This window comes from Lineus longissimus, chromosome 11 (genome assembly GCF_910592395.1).
Source record: "Lineus longissimus chromosome 11, tnLinLong1.2, whole genome shotgun sequence".
NCBI classification, from domain to species: domain Eukaryota; kingdom Metazoa; phylum Nemertea; class Pilidiophora; order Heteronemertea; family Lineidae; genus Lineus; species Lineus longissimus.
The window spans coordinates 9,596,846-9,616,032 of record NC_088318.1 but is presented as its reverse complement, the minus strand read 5'-3'; the positions used below and the strand labels follow the sequence as shown (position 1 = coordinate 9,616,032).

Here is a 19,187-nt window from a genome sequence, read left to right as displayed (position 1 = left end):
GTTCCAGGCTACTAGATGACATTCTAGGAATTCTGAGTGCGCTGTATATACGTGCATGCGATCACGTCGGTGCCGGTGTAACATCTATGGTTGTTCCCCATGTGTCAGTGTTTCCAAACAATAGGCAGCTAGAGAGACCACGACTTTTCAATAGGGGGGATACACAGAAAAACTTGTCAATCTATTTTTGAGCGTTCCCAAACAATGAGGGGAAACACTCAAAAACAGAAACACTCAAAAACATTACACCGGTTCCGTTTTGGCAGAAGATTTTGCGGAGGTCTTGGTGCCCATGCACAGCACTAATGATCAGGTATTGCACGCGATAGAGGGTTTGCAGAATAACACGACACACGGGCCTAATCGCGGCGGGCCAGGTGTTGAATTAGGCGGCGCGCGCAATGTACACAAAAACTGATGACGTCATAATGTTCGACTTTATTTTTGTAGCGCTCGACTGATTATTTTCTCGAGTATGAAATTTTTACTCGAGTATGAAATTTTTACTTTCGACACTATTTCTGTATTTATTATGTATCATTATTATATTTCACAAACACTATTTTGATTTTTATAATCATTTTTTTCTCGCAGTGAAATTTTTATTAATTGATTTAACTTCAATAAGTTAAATGAGAAGAAAAATAAATATCTCGACTTGAAAAAAAAATTTAATTTCAAATTTTTTTTCTTGACTTAAAAAAAAATATCTTGACTAGAAAAAAATCATTTCGACTAGAAAAAAAATCATTTCGACTTTTTGAAGCAAACGGCTTGCCATACCGCCTCATATGCACACAGCCATGCAATGCATGTTGACAAAAACAAAACAAAAACATCGCACTTTCACTTCAGCGAAGCGATGGTTTATGTGCGAAATACGACTGATCAAGGCAACATAAAGTGTTCAGAAGGGAAGAACACATTCTTGAAACTCAGCTGCTTTAATTCACTGCCGTTTTTTCTTATTTCATAGCCCATAAACTCCAAATATTAGGTTTTATAGAAAAATGCTTCGATGGTGTAGACTAGTCCCTGGTCTTTATCCGTTACGTTCCTCCATATGTGCAGCCAATATGTAATACACATAACGCGGGGAACCAGTCATCGTGCCGCTTACCAGTCAGAACGGCCCCTGGTCAAAACGGCCCCGCTTTAATAGAGTCAAAACGGCCCCGGGTCAAAACGGCCCTGGGTAGTTTATAGTGGTAGTTAGGGGTGGCCAAGGCCTTGAGCAGAGGGTAGTTGAGGGTGTCAGCTGATGGTATTCCATAATGAGGAAATCTTTTCAAGAGATACTTTTAAAGTCTTTGATGGCAGGGTCTACAGAGCAAGCGCAAGTATAATAATAATAATGAGTCTTTCATATCGTATATATTTTTTATCATATTATATATTATAGTATAGAGTTTGGCAGCGACAATCGTGTACTCTCTCCCTGGGGCTCCCCAACGCTAAGCCGGCTGTAACTTTTCTGTTGACACGGTTGGCACATCCAGCTGATCGCTTGGTCCAATTTTACAGCTGTACGGTGTTCTTTCTGGCTGATACCCGTATTGCAGATTCTGTGCTGCCACTGGTCACATCCGTCGCACTGGAGGCCATGTTGTCGTCTCTTCACTTGCTTGCGGCAGGAGATGCAGGGATCCTCTTCTGTCATAGTAAGTTTTTAATGAAATAAGTAGCGTCGAGTTGTAGCAGCGATGAAGTCTTGGAATGAACTGATGAAGATCTTGAGAATTTTTGGGGTTTATATAGTCATCGTGACGAGATGATAAAATGAACAGTATTCATTCTTGAATTAGGTCGCGTCTGTTAATTAGTAATCGTTCCTTTATTGTTCATCAAAATATCAAAGAGACAGTGAATTCGCATCACCTTTGGCATGTGATTAGTGTTCGCAATTATTGAACAAAATAGATGTCCAGAAGTTAAAGGTAAAAGGAACCTCAGCAAATATCACGAAAAGTAGCCTTGATTAATTCCCCTTGCTTAATTAATGATCTTATACTTTTCTGTGTGATCACGGACCTGAATAAAGTTCAATGGTGTAGAACTACATTAGCCCTACATATAGAGAATAATGTAGAGAAGATTAATAATAATAATAATAACATGGGCAAACAGGCCAAAAACCGGATAACGCAACTTCTAAGTTTTAAAAAGTGCATAACATTTGCTTTCTTATCTCGTTACCACTGGTTACACGCAGTAAAAAAATTATCTAGTTAAGATAAGTTAAATAGTTCTGAGAAAGGTTTATCTGATTTTTGATCGATCAAAATGGGATAAAAAAGAAAACATTTATTCCAATTAATTTCTGTGCTCTGGACACGACATGTTTTTTAGTCAGAAGGGTGTGGGGTATGGCGAGGTTTATTGGTTAAAAATTTACATGTATTGCGCTATGCATGCCCATAGCACTTTCGCGGCTGTTACCCAGATTGACTTCTTAGTTCATGGACACCCTCGTTTTATCGATGTTTTGCAATTCATTGTCGTGTTCATGTACATATGAAGCTTTCACCTGGGGACGAGAGTTTGCTGGAATAATTTCTTGAGGAGAATAATACCAAAATACAAGGATACCGCGGTGACGTCACATCACGTGATCACGACCCATATTACTGATGGTTTATGCCTGTTTCGCCTATTCCTGTTTCGCCTACAAAATTCCTGTTTCGCCTATTCCTTTTTCGCCTATTTCCTGTTTGGCCTATTTCCTGTTTGGCCTATTACCTGTTTCGCCTATTCCTGTTTCGCCTACTTTCCAGTACCCCTACAATAAATCGACTCTCCCACGGGGAACCTTAGGGATGCATGTCCATTTTATGGGGAAAATGTGAGGGGACAATTGGATGATGTTAACGATGTGATGACAATTTGACTAATCAAATGCCATCAACTTTGTTAACAAACCATGCCATGACCGTTTTGAAAGAGTCACCTTGAAAGCGGGGACAGTCCGGGACTTATTTGACCATAGGACCATAGGACCATACTGACACACAGTAAAAACTAACAGATTAAGTAGAGTAAAGCAGTCGTTTATTTTATGAAAACTGAATTCATGAGTTTTTGATAAAAATACATAATATTGTACATTCTCATAATTATGATCAAAATCAGCTGTAAAACCCATGTCATAATATACATGTAGGTACAGCACATATAAAGTCAAACAAGGTGGAAAATACATATCATGATATTATGTCAGACAAGGTAACTGATGGCATCAACGTAACTCATTATGTCCTTCTCTCCATTGACGTATTGTTCTTTGAGGCGTAACATGCGTTCGTCAATGCGTACATATGTGGCTCTCCTCGGGTTTGGTCGGTCAGTAAGGGACGGTTCATATTCCTACGTCTGTGGGGAGGTTAGCAATACATTTGAATAGGCGAAACAGGAATAGGCGAAACAGGAATTAGGCGAAACAGGAATAGGCGAAACAGGAATTAGGCGAAACAGGAATTAGGCGAAACAGGAATAGGCGAAACAGGAATAGGCGGAACAGGAATAGGCGAAACAGGAATACACCTTACTGATCGCTATGGCCAATCAGATTCAGTCTACTGACACTGCACCAGCACTGAACACACCTCCACGTCTCACTGTCTGATGCGCTCCTGGAGCTGTACACAAAAACACCAATAGACATGAAATATTGCAATACCTAGTATGGATTCTTCCTGTGTAAAATAAAATTTACAGAGCAGATTAACTTCCACGAATAAAAAAGACGTTTGGCGTGGCCAAAGTGCGGAAATAAATTCTCCGCTAAAATACACTACGAAATACACTAGGCAATACACTACGCGATACACGGTAGAGATGCAGTTGAGTTTGTTATTGTTTTGACTTAGAAGCCCGCCCATATCATAATATATTCATGTCTTCATGAAGTATGAACTCATTTCTGTCCCATACAACTCTAAGAACAGTCAATTTCGCCTTAAATCATCACCGAAACCGCGATATCCGCAGGAAGATTTCGTTCTAGTGTCCGAAAATGCATGATCTTACAGGGGCGCTAACTCGACAAATAGAGGGGATCTATGGGGATTGTTGCCGCTACCGTCTTGTCTTCGAGGCACCGCTGTATAAGGGCACGGCGGTTATGGAATTGGTCCGCGCTTACGCCAACAGTGGGTTCAGCTGTGGCGACGAATCACAACCCAATGAATAATTCAAACCTTTCGACTAACAGTGCTGAGTTGAGGCAAATGTTGGACATTATTCAACTACCAAAAGCAGAGATAATGTACTTCGACGGGGACCCTCTGAGGTACCACCTCTTCATAAGATCCTTCGACAATGCTGTTGGAAGGGCCCATGTAGAGGACAACGCTAAGTTGAATAGACTATTACAATATTGTAAAGGTAAAGCCCTTACTGTTATTGAGTGCTGTGCCATGATGGACCCGTCCAGAGGTTATGTGAAGGCCAGGTCCCTGCTACAAGAGAGATTTGGAAGCAACTATGTCATTGCTGAAGCCTGGATTTCGAAGGTGACTGAGGGGCCAGTCATAAAACCCTCAGATCATAGGGGCCTGCAGGACTATGCTGATGAGCTTCAGAGCTGCCAACAAACCCTTGAGGCAATGGGGAGAATTGCCGAGGTCGACACTCAGCGCTCGATGGTACGACTGGTGGACAGATTGCCCTTCTGGTTACAGCAAAGATGGAGGAAGAGGGCTGTTGATACTTTGGAGGCGACGGGAGCCTACCCCAGGATAACAGACTTAATAATGTTCACAGCCAAGGCGGCTAGAGAAGCCAACGATCCGATGTTCGGGATAAAGGCATCTGGTGCCAAAACAGGTGCTGGTGGCAACTCTGGCAGTGGACACAGTCAGGGTGATAGAAACGACCGAAACAGAAATCGAGGAAAGGGAACCAGTTTCAACACGGCGATGTCCCAGAGTGTTAGTGATGTCCAGGCGACGAGGCAAACTAAGAGTTCAACTAGCAGTGGTGGCGCACCTGGTGGTGCACTCTGTCCAATGTGTGCTGGCAGTCATAGCCTATTTGGCTGCCAGAAGTTCAAGGATGCCAAGCCCGAGGATCGGCTCAAGTTCACACGAGGCAAGCGGCTTTGTGATAACTGCTTGAAAGGGGGACATTTTGCTGGTGACTGTAGAGTAGAACGCCGATGTACAGTGTGCAACAAGAAGCACACTAAATTCCTACACATTGATCATAAACCATCTGCATCAACTACGAGAGTGAATACGCAAGTGGATACGGCCATAAGAGGAGCCGAGAATGCCGAGACGACAAACACAGGGAGCAATGCTTGCATTGGGAAGCCAGCCATAGGGGCCGGGACCGCCAAAATAGCCCTGCCGATTGTCCCGGTGACTATACGAGCCGCTGCTGCCGATAGATCGATAAAAACTCACGCGTTGTTGGATTCCGGCTCAACCAACACCTTTTGTACAGAAGGCCTGTTAAGAGAACTTGGAGTTAAGGGACAGGAAACGGCCATGTCACTCACCACCCTCATCGGTGAGAGTAAGGGGACCACGATGATGGTAGTTGCCCTTGATGTTTCCAGTGCCGATGAAGACAATCAGATACACATACCATTGTGTTACGCTTTAGGTACCAGGCTTCCCGTCCTGCAGGGTAGTAGACCCTTGACCGCTAAGGAATTAAATGCATGGCCGCACCTCCGAGGAATCGACCTACCTTGTGCCGATGCATCCGATGTTAAATTGCTGATTGGTCAGGACATGCCAGAAGCCCTGGCGCCCCTGGATGTACGAGTGGGGAACAAGGGTGAACCCTATGCCACCTGCACACGACTAGGATGGGCCCTTAATGGACCTATGGGTATGCATGGCCATGAGAGAGCAGTATGCAACTTCATATGCCGGGATTCGACCAGCGATGCCAGGTTAGAAAGCCAACTGAAGAAGTTTTGGGAAGTGGAAAATGAGGCGATGCTGGACGATCAGCCAGCAATGTCCGTAGATGATCAGCAAGCCATAAAGATCTGGGCCGACAGTATTTGTAAAGAAGATGACCACTTCCAGTTAGCGATTCCATTCAAACGTGAAACCCCAGGACTGGCAGACAACTATGTTATGGCTGAACGTCGGCTTTGTATGCTGGGGAAACGCCTGCAGTCGAACCCAGAGCTATACAAGAAGTACAGCAGGGGCATACGGGATCTGATAGACAAGGGGTATGCGGAAATGGTTCCTTCAGAAGATGCACAGGGGCCGGAGGGAAGGACCTGGTATTTACCGCACCACCCTGTCTTCAATGAGAAGAAGCCAGATAAGTGCCGCATAGTGTTCGATTGTGCGGCCAAGTTTCATGGATCCTCCTTAAACGATATGGTACTACAAGGGCCAGATTACAACAACAGCCTGATAGGAGTCCCATTACGATTTCGCCAAGAACGCGTCGCGGTTAAAAGTGACATTGAAGCTATGTTTCACCAGGTGCGCGTTAGACCAGCTGACCGAGATGTTTTGAGGTTCCTGTGGTGGCAGGACGGTAATCCAGCAAATCCTCCGGTGATATGTAGGATGGTATCGCATGTGTTTGGTGGGATTTGGTCGCCGAGTTGCTGCGGTTATGCGCTTAGGCAAGCCTCTGAAGATGCCTTAGCTGCAGGTACATTCAATCCAGAGACAATCAATCGGATCAGAAGATCTTTCTATGTAGACGACAACCTCTGCTCTCTGAAAGCTGTGTCTGAGGCTATCAGAGTAGTCGAGGAGATGAGAACCATTATGCGTGACTCCGGTTTCAACCTCACCAAGGTGCTCAGCAACTTCCGAGAAGTCTTAGAGACAGTACCCGTGGAGGCGAGGGCTGCAGGAGTGAATGAAGTGGAGATCGGGAGTGATCTACCCAATGATAGAGCTCTAGGAGTGCAATGGTGCGTCCAAGAAGATACGTTTGGTTTCAAGATCTGCATCAAGAAGAAACCTGAGACAAGAAGAGGAATATTGAGTCTAACCAGTTCAGTTTTCGACCCGCTAGGATTAGCATCTCCCTGCATACTGACAGCTAAACTCATTCTGCAAGAGTTATGCAGGATTGGGCTAGGCTGGGATGACACTGTACCGGAAGTGATACGAGAACGCTGGCATAAATGGGTTGAGGAGTTGCCTAGGCTGGAACTCTTAGCCGTGGACAGATGTTTTACTCCGCCAGGTTTTGGTACTAGGTCGAGATTGGAGCTACACCACTTCAGTGATGGCTCGCTGGTTGGCCACGGAGCAGTCTCATATCTGAGGATGGTCAATGGAGATAGCGATATCCATTGTACGTTTGTCAAGGCGAAGGCAAAGCTGAATCCCATGAAGGCTATGACAATACCAAGGGTTGAACTCACGGCAGCCGTGGTGGCTGTCAAGTTGGATAAGATCGCTGCTCCGGCTCCATGTGCTGTGATTTCCATATACATAGCATCCTTATGCGGTTTGTGCTAATTTGTGATATAGTGATTACAGGACACTAATTCGTGTGGAGATTCGAATTCTCAATGACTGAGTGCAAGGACAGGATAATTATCGTGTGTGTTCAATCAATAATTGTGCCTTTTGTAAGTTGCTTGTGATGATTTTCTTTGGAACCTGGCATTTTGGAGTCTTTCGTGTTTTGTCATCTTTGACTTAGGTGTCGTTACTGGTAAATTTGCATGGCTAGGTTCAGCTTATTCCTTTGTTCCAGAGCTGATCAGATCATGCAACTTACTGTGTTTTACATATGTCATTTAAGACAATTTTGGGTGAAGTTTACCCACTTTGTTTAGTTACTGCAGAGACAGTTGTGATTTGAGGACTGGTGTTTGCTTAAAGGGGCTATATTGTTTTTGGACTATTCTTATGTAAATCCTCGAACGCTGCTTGGGGTTCTAGTATTTAAGGGGCCGGGATGTTGCCGCTACCGTCTTGTCTTCGAGGCACCGCTGTATAAGGGCACGGCGGTTATGGAATTGGTCCGCGCTTACGCCAACAGAGTCATTTTTTTGAGAAGATATATTTCGGATTTGTGCCGATAAAACGCTGATTTGATAGTGAAAAGCCTTATGTGGCTTAAGTTATAAAGCCTAAATCTGTCACTTAAAGGCACCAAGTTTCTGTAAGTTGAAGATCGGTAGTTGTAAGGCCCATTTTAAGCATTCTTGCATGGTTTCGTGATGCCGTTTTCATAAGGACACGCTCATGACACCTTTTTTAGTTTTGTCTTTGACAGGTTTATCACCCCACTTTCCGTGTGAAATATTTCTCTTTGTGACCAGTAACTGTACTAAATGTGCCCAAGGTTCACGTCAGTATTATTCATTTAACCCTCTAAGGCCTGTTCATGATCCGGGCTCATGATCTACCCTAAAATATAGGCCTAATTGGCTGTATGCAATCCTAGTGCATGTAGTTCGAAATGCTTCTCATAGGGGGCAGCACCTCCTGGACGTCTGAAGACACCACCTGTCTTCGGTTGTGACAAGTGTTGATTGTTATTGTTTTGTCTTATAATTGCTGGCTGTAATTTATGTGGTTTGATTACCTGTTGATGTTATCATTACTTATGTTTGTTCACTGTTTTGTATTTGCAGTGAACCCTCTCCTGTTGATGAAGAAATAAAGAAGACAGAGGTGTTTCATAACTTGGGAAATTTTGTCCGTGCTTTAGACTTCAAGCCTACAGGGATCTATGCGAGTTTTAGGTCCTACAGGTCTCGAACTTGTAAAATCTGCAAACATGCCTCCAAATCCCATTATGATAATGAAGAGATTGCCCCATATCTCGGAGACTGTTTTGAAACCATCGCTAATTTTGGAAGATCGGTGCCCGGCTATTTGGTTTTAAAAACCCTATTTTTCCCCATCAAAAAAGCACTTTTCATTATTCAAATGATAACTTATTGTCGGAAGACTTATTTCATAGCAGAAAAGTACTAATAACTCTGATTTGATGCGAAAAATCTAACTTTATTTGATGACTTGATTTTCCCTCGGCCGTGGATCGGAGACAAGACCACAATTGATTTTTAAAGCCTTTTAGCAGTTAAATTGTCAATGTTTGACCGCGACGCATCAAAGAACGCGTCAAGTAGTGAAACTGAAATTCGGATATGATATACGGGTTAGTCTTGCGAGTAACTGGTGCGATGGAAATTGGTGATTGACCACGGAAATTTTTTTATAATTGACAAATTAGACAGACTTTGATATTTCCACTGTTTTCAGCCAACTGGCAGAAAAAACTCAAAACACGCCCCCTATTACCCAATTAGCAAAATTCGAAATTAATTTTTTCATCAAATAATTTCTTTATATCTGTAGACTTGCCACAGCAAATATTTTTTCAATACCTCTCCAAATATGTACTTGAGAGTAAAAAACATGCACTCGTCTAATTGATAGGCCTCGACCCTCCAAACTATGAATATTCATTAGTGGTCTTGTCTCAATGAAGGTACATTTCAGGGGTTAACATTTTGAGATTTTTTTCAAACTAATTTACATGACATCCCACAACTCTCCAACAAAGGAAAGTCATATCTGGACATTTTTGGAGAAATGAGAGACATTTCAAAGAGTGGTACAACTGTGCCAAAGCGACGAAAGAGGACAAAATCGACAAAAAGTCATGATTTTGCAGCCAACAGCACCAAATTCAAAGACCTGCCCTGGCCAGAATATGCAAGCTATGGAGCTGAAAATTTAGGATGTGATTTAGGAATATCTTTGCTGCTTAGGGCACAACTTTCAGAATCAAGGCCTAAGTAGTTTCAAAGAAATTACAAAATGAATGGCAACACAACAAGTCTTGTAAAAATGAAACCGAACTTAGACCGGGGTTAGGTTGACTCTTATTTGGGTCAAATTAAGTTTTTTTCTCATTATTTTAGCTTGTTTTGACCTTAAATCATCAGCAATACAATATTCTAAATGAATTAGAGTGATTTGAGCACATTCAAATTTTTCACTATATTGACCCAAAATGTAGTGTAAATAGAGACAAGACCACAATTGATTTTTTAAGCCTTTTAGCAGTTAAATTGTCAATGTTTGACCGCGACGCATCAAAGAACGCGTCAAGTAGTGAAACTGAAATTCGGATATGATATACGGGTTAGTCTTGCGAGTAACTGGTGCGATGGAAATTGGTGATTGACCACGGAAATTTTTTTATAATTGACAAATTAGACAGACTTTGATATTTCCACTGTTTTCAGCCAACTGGCAGAAAAAACTCAAAACACGCCCCCTATTGACCAATTAGCAAAATTCGAAATTAATTTTTTCATCAAATAATTTCTTTATATCTGCAGACTTGCCACAGCAAATATTTTTTCAATACCTCTCCAAATATGTACTTGAGAGTAAAAAACATGCACTCGTCTAATTGATAGGCCTCGACCCTCCAACCTATGAATATTCATTAGTGGTCATGTCTCATCGAGTTTGTTTACAATATGCAGCGCCATCTTGGAAACGCCGTGACGTCACCGCGGTATCCTCCTTGACCCTAATACAAAAGTCTCAGCCGATGGCGGAGACTAATTACCATCATGTCTTATTTATTATCGAGTAGAAATTACGGAGCTAAAAGCCTGACCCGAAGTTGATATTATAAATGAGCAAGCCTGACAATAACGTTGCCATCAAATGATATATTTGTTTATGAAGCTGGGATGTTGTTCGCTTTTGCCCAACGAAATCATGGTAAATGGAGGAACTCAAAGCCGCGAGCAAGATAAAGTTGTCATCAAATGATATATTGATGTTTACTACGAAGTTTCGGCCAACAAAATGCGCTGTAAAAGGAGAAACAAAAGGCCACGAGCAAGACGAAAAGCACAGCATGCTGTTTCAAGCTGAAGCTGATCGACTAATACTCGCTCAGATAAATGGCATAATTGTACACAAAATGGTAATAAGTTAGCCATCTCTGCCTTATATCACACAAGCATTTTTGTGTCTCGCTCAAAAACTACAGTATGCTTTGCACTGAAACCTGAAAATCAATAGTGCAAACCCGTGTAGATATTTCTAAATCCCACTCATATTGACAAAGCAGTACAGCCATGGAAAATGCGGTCTGTGTAAAACGGGTTCGCCTTAGTGCTACATTATTTTTTTCGCATATCTAATGTACATTGCATACGGCAGAATCAGCTCAAAGTCAAATTTGGGTGAGATGGACCATTAAGTGAGGCGCGCAATGTACAGAAAAATAACCTTCATTTCTTCAGCGGTATGGGCGGAGGTAAGGGAGACAATATATCGTTGGTAGATCAGTAAGCGGAAAAGGGGAAAATATCAGTTCTGTTACCTGGAATTTCCATTTTAATGTCTTTCAGACCAACATACATGTGTATTTTGAATGCAAATGCAAAGGAAAATGGGGAGTCCATTTGCGTTTAAAATGCGTTGCCATTTTTTTGCGGCATTTGCATTTAAAACGTGTTGTCCTTATACTACTGTGTATTTATGCAGGTTTCTTGCATTAATCTATGATCTCAGTAAGCTGACCTTCCTCAGCGTCGCTCAGGCAATGAAAACTTTTTTTTCATTTGTTTTGAGTTTCTCGAATGGATCGTATTCTGGCAAAATTGGACTGAATCGCACTGAAACGATCCTCTATTTTGAAAAGAAGTAGAACGATTGATATTGCGGGCATGCGTATTCAACCTTAGATACGTCCCATTGTGATAACGGTTGGTCATCCATTGTTCTCATTGTTGAGAGGTGACTGGTGTGCTAACTGTGGCAGAGTCAGTAGTTTGAGTGAGACTTGGCAACGATGATCACCATTGACGATGCTTGGAGAATGCTCTGTGACCTTGAAAATTGGGTTGAACAAAAAACTCGTGATATGTGATGTATCATCAGCAGGTGCACCCGCCATATGAATTTCATGAAATTCAGTTGAGTTATATAGGAGCAACTGCAATTTTCAGTTTTCAGCAAATGCCCTCTGGTAGAGAAACAGTGAATCGGATTGTGATGATTTCCAATAGCAAATACCCATACTGGTATGCTACACATTCACCACATATGAAATGGTATGCTACACAATCACCACATATGAAAAGAAATCTTAAGAGCGTTTACGCTGTCTCGATGGAGAGCTAGACAGACAGACAGATGCCGAAGAGGATGAACATACCCCTAGGCCATGCCCTGGCCGAGCGGTAAAAACATTAAAAAGATGGAAAGGAACAACTTTTGTATCCCATGGACAGCTATTTGAACTTTATTTTGCAACTTAAAAATGCAAATAACATCACGTATGCTAATGAGCATATTCTGCAAACAAAAATGTGTATTTTACTTACATAACTTCGCTTAGAACCAATACAAGTAGGTGAGAAACAAAAACCCTGCATAGAAATAATTACTATTTTAGTGCTGCATGTTTGGCGGGGAATTTTGTCAAAATAGTCAAAAATAAATTTTGGGGTGGATTTTAGTAATTTTTGGTCAAAACCGATTAATTTTGAATGTTTCATAAAAATGATCCAAATCCCATGTTTTTTTTCACTTGTATCTTACTTTTTGAGTGTGTTTCATGTTTAGAATCACCCCGAGGCAGTTTGATGTTGATAATCTTTGTTTTTCTTCCAAATAAATATGTGGTGCACGCTATCCCAACATTGCTCACCGTAACCAATATGCGCAAGAATCCCCAAATTTCCGCACTGGCAATAGGAAAACATGTGGAATCAGCGGGAAGCATGTGCAACGCAGTTAATTATACCGGTACATGGTACGCTCTCAAATCTTGGTTCCACCAAATGAACAACCTGATGGTCATGTCCGATCCTGATGAGAATAACCAAGGGTGTGCAGGGTGGAACTACAGCCTAAATGCCTAAATCATGTGAACAGTCTAATGGTCATGTCTGATCCTGATGAGAATAGCCAAGGCTGCGTGGGGTGGAACATACAGTCTAACACGCCAAGATCTTTGGTAGCCTCATGGCCACGGAGCATCTTTACTGGAACAATCACAGGATTCTGCAGCAAGTCACTGAAAATAGAGATCATAAATAGGTTAGAAATACTTCAAAGGGTAAGGACTTCATTTCAGCTAGGCAACGTTTAACTGCTGTAACAAAATTTACCTAGAAGTGAAATACGCTGAATTCACATCATTCATACTTCACTGTTTGCCGACCAATCCATTCACACAAAATGAAAGGACCAGGGGCAATTGTACTCACCATCTAGATAATTGGTAGTTAAGAAATCATTCTGGTTAAGAACATGCTACAGCATAGAGCCAAATTGGAAATTTTATGCCATTTAACCTCTGCGACCTCGAAAAGTAGGTCAACTCAAAAACCCATGTGTATAATATTGTATGGTGGTTAGAAGTACCCACAATTAAGTTTTGAGATTCGGCCCCCTTTGGCCAAGCTGTGAATCGGATCGAACCAAACTTCAGTCCCTGGGATCACCTGATTATTAGACATCGTACATATTTACCAAATGTTAGATCAATGGTCACTGCAGTTAAGAAATGTGCCCTAGCCTAACAACCAATTTACGCCATTTGAAGTCTGTAACCTTGAAAGGTAGGTCTATAGTATAACATGTGACGTATCCTTGCTTGGAGAACCTACAATAAAATATTATCGAAAATAAGTCACTGATAAGCAAGATAAGGCACTTTGTGCCCCCTGGTGGCCCGGTCAAGAAATTCCGTGTCGGAGGTTTAAGGAATTGATACCGAACTGGAGGTATTGGTTGGCTCACCAAAAATTGCGAGGGTGGAGCCTAGTGTAGACCAAAACCGAGACGTAGCCGAGGTTTTGGACAATATTTTCGCCCGAACGGTTTGGGTGAGACAATCAATACTGAAAGTGAGATATCAATTTCTATTCTAAAACATCGAATAATGTGGTTTTAAATGCTTTTGAAATGCTTCCACATTTTACTCCAACCCAAGCGGTTAGGATTGTCACGCCCAAACCTCTGTGGTGAAAACGAGGTTATATACATTCTATCATGAAAATAAAATATTCTCACTCGGGTGTTTTAGAATATCTGACCTAGAGGGTCATAGTTACCATAATTCAAGTTCATAGCTTTGGCGGTTAAAGGGAACTGACACCGCCCAGCTGTTTAGCCAACTTTTCGACTTTCACCGCCCGAGAAAGTCAAACTTCCAACTTCCTGTTCAAGTTCAGATTTTTAGCTCCGCCCCCAGTGCCCGAGCATGCGCAGTTCAATTTGTTATTATTGAGAATCATGTCGAAAGTTCGCGTAATGGGGCGACCAAAAAAGGTCTTAAAAGCCGATCAGCGGCTATGGATTTCGCGTGGGACGCTGGCGATATGGAAAGTAATACGTTGGAGTTGAATTTGAAGACAAATGATGAAGTTGCCCAACATTTGGCCGACTTGTACTCCGAGAAAACAGCCGTGAGTCATGCGATCTTTCATTCATGAGTTTTCGTAGTAAATTCCATAGTAGTGACATCACTCAATGATTGACAGCTAGGCGCCATGTTTCATTCATGCCTCGTTCTGATCACCCGATACGCGGGAAATGAAAACGAGGTCATACGAACTGGCTAGGCGGTGTCAGTTCCCTTTAAGAAAGGAGTCATAGTCACACTCTAACAGCTAATTTACACTATTTGACCTCTGTGACCTTGAAAAGTAGGTCAAATCAAAAACCTGTATGTTAAAATCAGGTATAACAAACATGTGATGTATCCTTGCTTGGAGTACCTGCCATGAAAATATTATCGAAAACAAGTTGCTGACTAGAATTGTCAGTTGAGTCTTACCAAACTCTGGAGTATCTGGCTTAGCTAGGTGCGGAGGGGTTGGGTGGGGCTTGTTGCTCATGGATGATGGGAGTCATGCTGGTTGATGGGAGCACGGTAGATATGGTGCGAGGGCCAGGGTGTATTTTCGTATGAAGATCAAGGACTGAGCACTGGTTGGAAATAAAGAAACTTGGGAATTGCCGCATTGGTTGAAGATAATGTCATATTTGTCTCAAGTAATGTTTCAGGCGAATTAACAGATTAGTTGTTATTTAGGCCTGCGAGCATTGTTCAGTATCATCTCCAGTATTTAAGGGTTGACCATAGGCACCATCATTTTGGCTTAAACTTGAAATCCTAAACTTGGAGGATGAAGAACGAAAACAGCAAATGAATGACAATGGAAAATGGTGATGTAAATACAGGTGGTTTCCTCGTGGTAGTTAGACATTTACATGCCTTTTGTAGTGTTTTTCCCTACACATCTTTGATCTGGGGATAATGCTGTATGGGGAATTTTGGTCGGGTACATCAAAGAAATGAAATGAATTCTGATCATATTTCAATATTAAAGGGGCAGAAATATTCCAAGTCAAGACTTAGATCGGCCTGAAATTTGGCTTCAGAAGTTATCTGATGTAGTGGGTCATGTGTATCAGGTTTCAAGTTCATAGCTTCAGCGTGCATAGCTTCAAACATGCCATAGTTACATTCAAACGGCCATTTGTGGCATTTGACCTCTGTGACCTTATTGAAAAAGGCCAGGGGCCATTGTGCTCACCGTATAGATATCTGCTAGTTTGAAATTGGTTAAGAAACATGTTACATATATAGTATATAGGTTAAATCAACGGTATGACATGTGATATCCCTGCTTCGAGTACCTACCATACAAATATTATTGATAAATGAGTCACTAATAATGAGATATTTTACCTTTACCCCACTGGTGGCCAAGTCGTCAATCATATTGGACCAAAATTCAGTGTCTGAGGTTATCTGACCTACAGGGTCATGTGTACCAAGTATCAAGTTGTTAGCTTTAGTGGTTAAGAAACGTGCAATTGTTATACTAACACCAACTGACTTCTGGTGGCCAAGTTGAGAATCAGATCGGACCAAAATTTGGTGTCAGAGGTCATATGACGTAGGGAGTCATGTGTACTAAAGTTCATACAAGTGCGGTTAAGAAACGTGCCATAGTGTAACTCTCAAACAGCCAATTTACGCCATTTGACCTCTGTGACCATGAAAATTGGGTGAAACTTGATATAACGCGATCGAGGCGAAAAGCAATGTATGCCCCTGCTCCGTGGGCACCAGTGTCCACAGGCCTGTCATTAAACTGGTGGTGTAAAGGAAAGACGGCCTATTGGTGGCCATATTGAATTTTGGAGCGCGACCAAAATCGATAGGGAACCTCCCCCAATCCACCCTATTAAACCATAGAATTTAGAGATCAATCGGGATACCTGTTCTTGAGTTATAATCTGGAATGGGAAATCTAAGAAGGCCTATTGATGGCCATATTGAATTTCGGAGCGCGACCAAAATCGATAGGGACCCTTGCCCCATCCATCCCAATTCACTATAGAAATTACAGATCAATCTGGCCACCGGTTCTTGAGTTATAGTCTGGAATAGGTTGCGGCGGACACGGAAACCAGCTGAAAACATAATGCCCCACCTCAACTTCGTTGAGCTGGGGCATAATGATGATTATGATGATGAAATGCCTTTTGCATATTGGCGATTACACAGCATGAAATCCAAATGTTGAGAAAGGTCTTTGGTCTTCAACCAACAGCAGCTGGCAAGCCCATTTTTGATAAATTCATGATTAATACATAAGAAGATGGCGGCCGGGGGCCATACTGGATATCAGGTGGGACCAGAAAATTATACAGCACCTCCCTTACCCTAGGCGACCATACCACAGAAACATCAGCTCCCTCACACAACTGCTTCTGGAGTTATAGGTCAGAGTGCTGAAAATCCAAGATGCCAACTGACGGCCATCTTGGATTTCAGATTGCGCCCAAAATCAGTAGGGAAATTCCCCTACCATAGGCCATTACACCACAAAAGCTTGAAGTCTGTCGGACACGTGGTTCTTCAATTAATGAGCGATATGCAAAAAGCTAAGATGGCGGCTGGTGGCCATATTGGATTTTGGAACGCGCCCAAAATCGATAGGGAACCTCCTCTACTGAATACCATTACACAACAAAAGTTTGAAGTCTGTCAGACCTCTAGTTCTTCGGTTAACGATCGGAATACAAAAATCTAAGTTGGCAGCTTTTGGCCATATTGGATTTTGGATCACGCCCCAAATCAGTAGGGAACCTCCCCTACCATAGGCCATTACACCACAAAAGTTTGAAGTCTGTCGGACCTCTAGTTCTTCAGTTAACAGGCAGAATGTGAAAACCTAGGATGGCGGCTGGCGGCCATATTGGATATTGGAACGTGCCAAAAATCAATAAGGACCCTTTGACACACTAGGCCTACACCCCCTAAAAATTTCAAGTCAGCCGAACAAAGGGTTCTTGAGTTATAGTCCGGAATTCAGTGCAGCAGTGGCCAGAAACCAACTAAGTACATAATGCCCTACTATGGCAGGGGCACAATTAAAACCTGTATGATATGCGATGTACCCTTGCTAGGAGAACCTACCATAAAAATGTTATCGAAAACGAGTCACTTGGGGGGGGGGGGGTCCTGTGTTCAAAGTTTCATGTTAAAAGCATAAGTGGTTGAGAAACGTGCCACTGTTTTTCAAACAGGATATAGACAAAAACAAAGACGACGGACACAGCGGTATTATAGAGACTCCCCTACGGTGAGCCGAAAAGTAGGTCAAATCAAAAACCATTTCTACAATTTTTCACTTTTTGAATTTGGCGCCTGAGATCATGTGACAGGATAATAAATACAGAGTTTCAGTGTCCCACTGCTGCCATCAGACTGTAAGTAAATTTTAGAATTACCGTGTGACAGTGCCATAAGGACGTACGTGGAATGTTCAAATCAATGAGAATAACGATAAACCTTGGCACACTACATACATGAAATGTGGACGTACGTCGAAAGTCTATATGGTACATCAGTTTCCAAAAAGTGGACGTACATCGTAGGTCTATAAGACACCTAAAGGGTTAAAAGCAAGATATCACAATTTAGGTTTTCACTTTGGGCCCCCTGGTGGCCAAGTCAAGAATCAGACCAGACCGTAATTCAGTGTCAGAGGTCACCTGACCTAGGGGTCCTTTGTTTAAAGTTTCAAGTTCATAGCCCTTGCGGATTAGAAACGTGCCACTGTTTTTGAAACAGGATACAGACGACGGACACTGCGGTATTGTATAGATTCTGCTACGGTGAGCCAAAAAGTAGGCTTGACACTGACCCATGGAGGCCACAACTGTTGCCCAATGTCAACTAGAATTCCGAAATTTGCTGGTAGCAAATTTGATAGTCCCCAGGTAGTCGTCATGTCAACAGAGTAGAAAGCGAGAACATTTTGCGCCGTCGTATTCCGATTTGACTGGTTAGTGGTGTAATCTGCTTTTACTTTAGTTCTAACGTTGTCTGAATTAAAGATGCTTTCCCAATGCTTGACTGGTCTGGCAAGAGGCATTGCCAGGAAAACGTGACGTCATTTTGGCCATTCTTCTTACCGCACGCCCTCCCTCTCCGTAAAACTTCCAGACATGGTGTGAAGTGGGAGGGCGCACAATGGGAACCACACTGCCGCGATGTTAATAGTTTCTATTTATAGAATTCAGCGGCAGAGATTTCAAGCACGGAAAAAGTAGAATAACTCGGCTAATCTCAATGGATTTTACCCAGGAATGTTTTCAAGGCGAGAGAAACATCTGATTCAAGTACTGCGGTTATTAGATTTCATGTTCATGCCGAAGATTGGCCTAAAACGTGGCCGAAAAGAGTGCATTATCGAGTGTTGGAGAGGTCACGTGATTGGACGAGAAATCTGAGCGAAAACACTACTAACTCCAACTCTCAGAGGGAGGAGCTGGAGTCATAACAAGAGGCCCAAGGGCCTGGCGCTCAGCTGAGTTAATATCATTAATATCTTCCCGGTGTTTAGTTCATTATGCATGAAAATGGCATGCTCCATGGTATTTGATATCCTTTTGCGTTCACTACGGTACCAATGTTTTTGGTTGACATAATTATGCCACTGTTCATTCCTCAATCCTGACCATAATTCGGGTGAAATCATCGTATGAAAATATTTACCGAAACATGAAGTTTATGCCATGAATGAGGATACTCATTGTCATAGCCTCGTTTACAAGTACGAAGTATTTTCCCGCGAATATTCAAAACTGCTTGGCTCCTTGCCAGTTAAATAACATGTGACTATACACAAAATAGAAAACTTTGATGGAAATTGTAAATCATTTTTT

At 42.2% G+C, this 19,187-nt stretch overlaps 2 protein-coding genes across 3 annotated transcripts in view; one reads left to right on the top strand and one right to left on the bottom strand.

Annotated features, from left to right (window-relative positions):
- Positions 1 to 4,058: 4,058 nt before the first annotated feature.
- LOC135495255 (uncharacterized) lies at positions 4,059 to 7,454 on the top strand. The gene has a single exon (XM_064783717.1). The coding sequence runs from the start codon at positions 4,059 to 4,061 to the stop codon at positions 7,452 to 7,454; it is 3,396 nt and encodes a 1,131-aa protein (XP_064639787.1).
- Positions 7,455 to 12,172: 4,718 nt separating this feature from the next.
- The window catches only part of LOC135495960 (ribosome biogenesis protein bop1-like), a 63,269-nt gene continuing 56,254 nt past the window's right edge, over positions 12,173 to 19,187 (bottom strand). Inside the window, exon 15 of one of the 2 annotated variants that reach the window (XM_064785012.1) lies at positions 12,173 to 13,008. In XM_064785012.1, coding sequence (XP_064641082.1) covers positions 12,855 to 13,008 — 154 coding nt within the window. In that variant the 3' untranslated portion in view covers positions 12,173 to 12,854. The remainder of the gene's footprint in view (positions 13,009 to 19,187) is intronic. The other variant, XM_064785011.1, reaches the window with a different exon arrangement.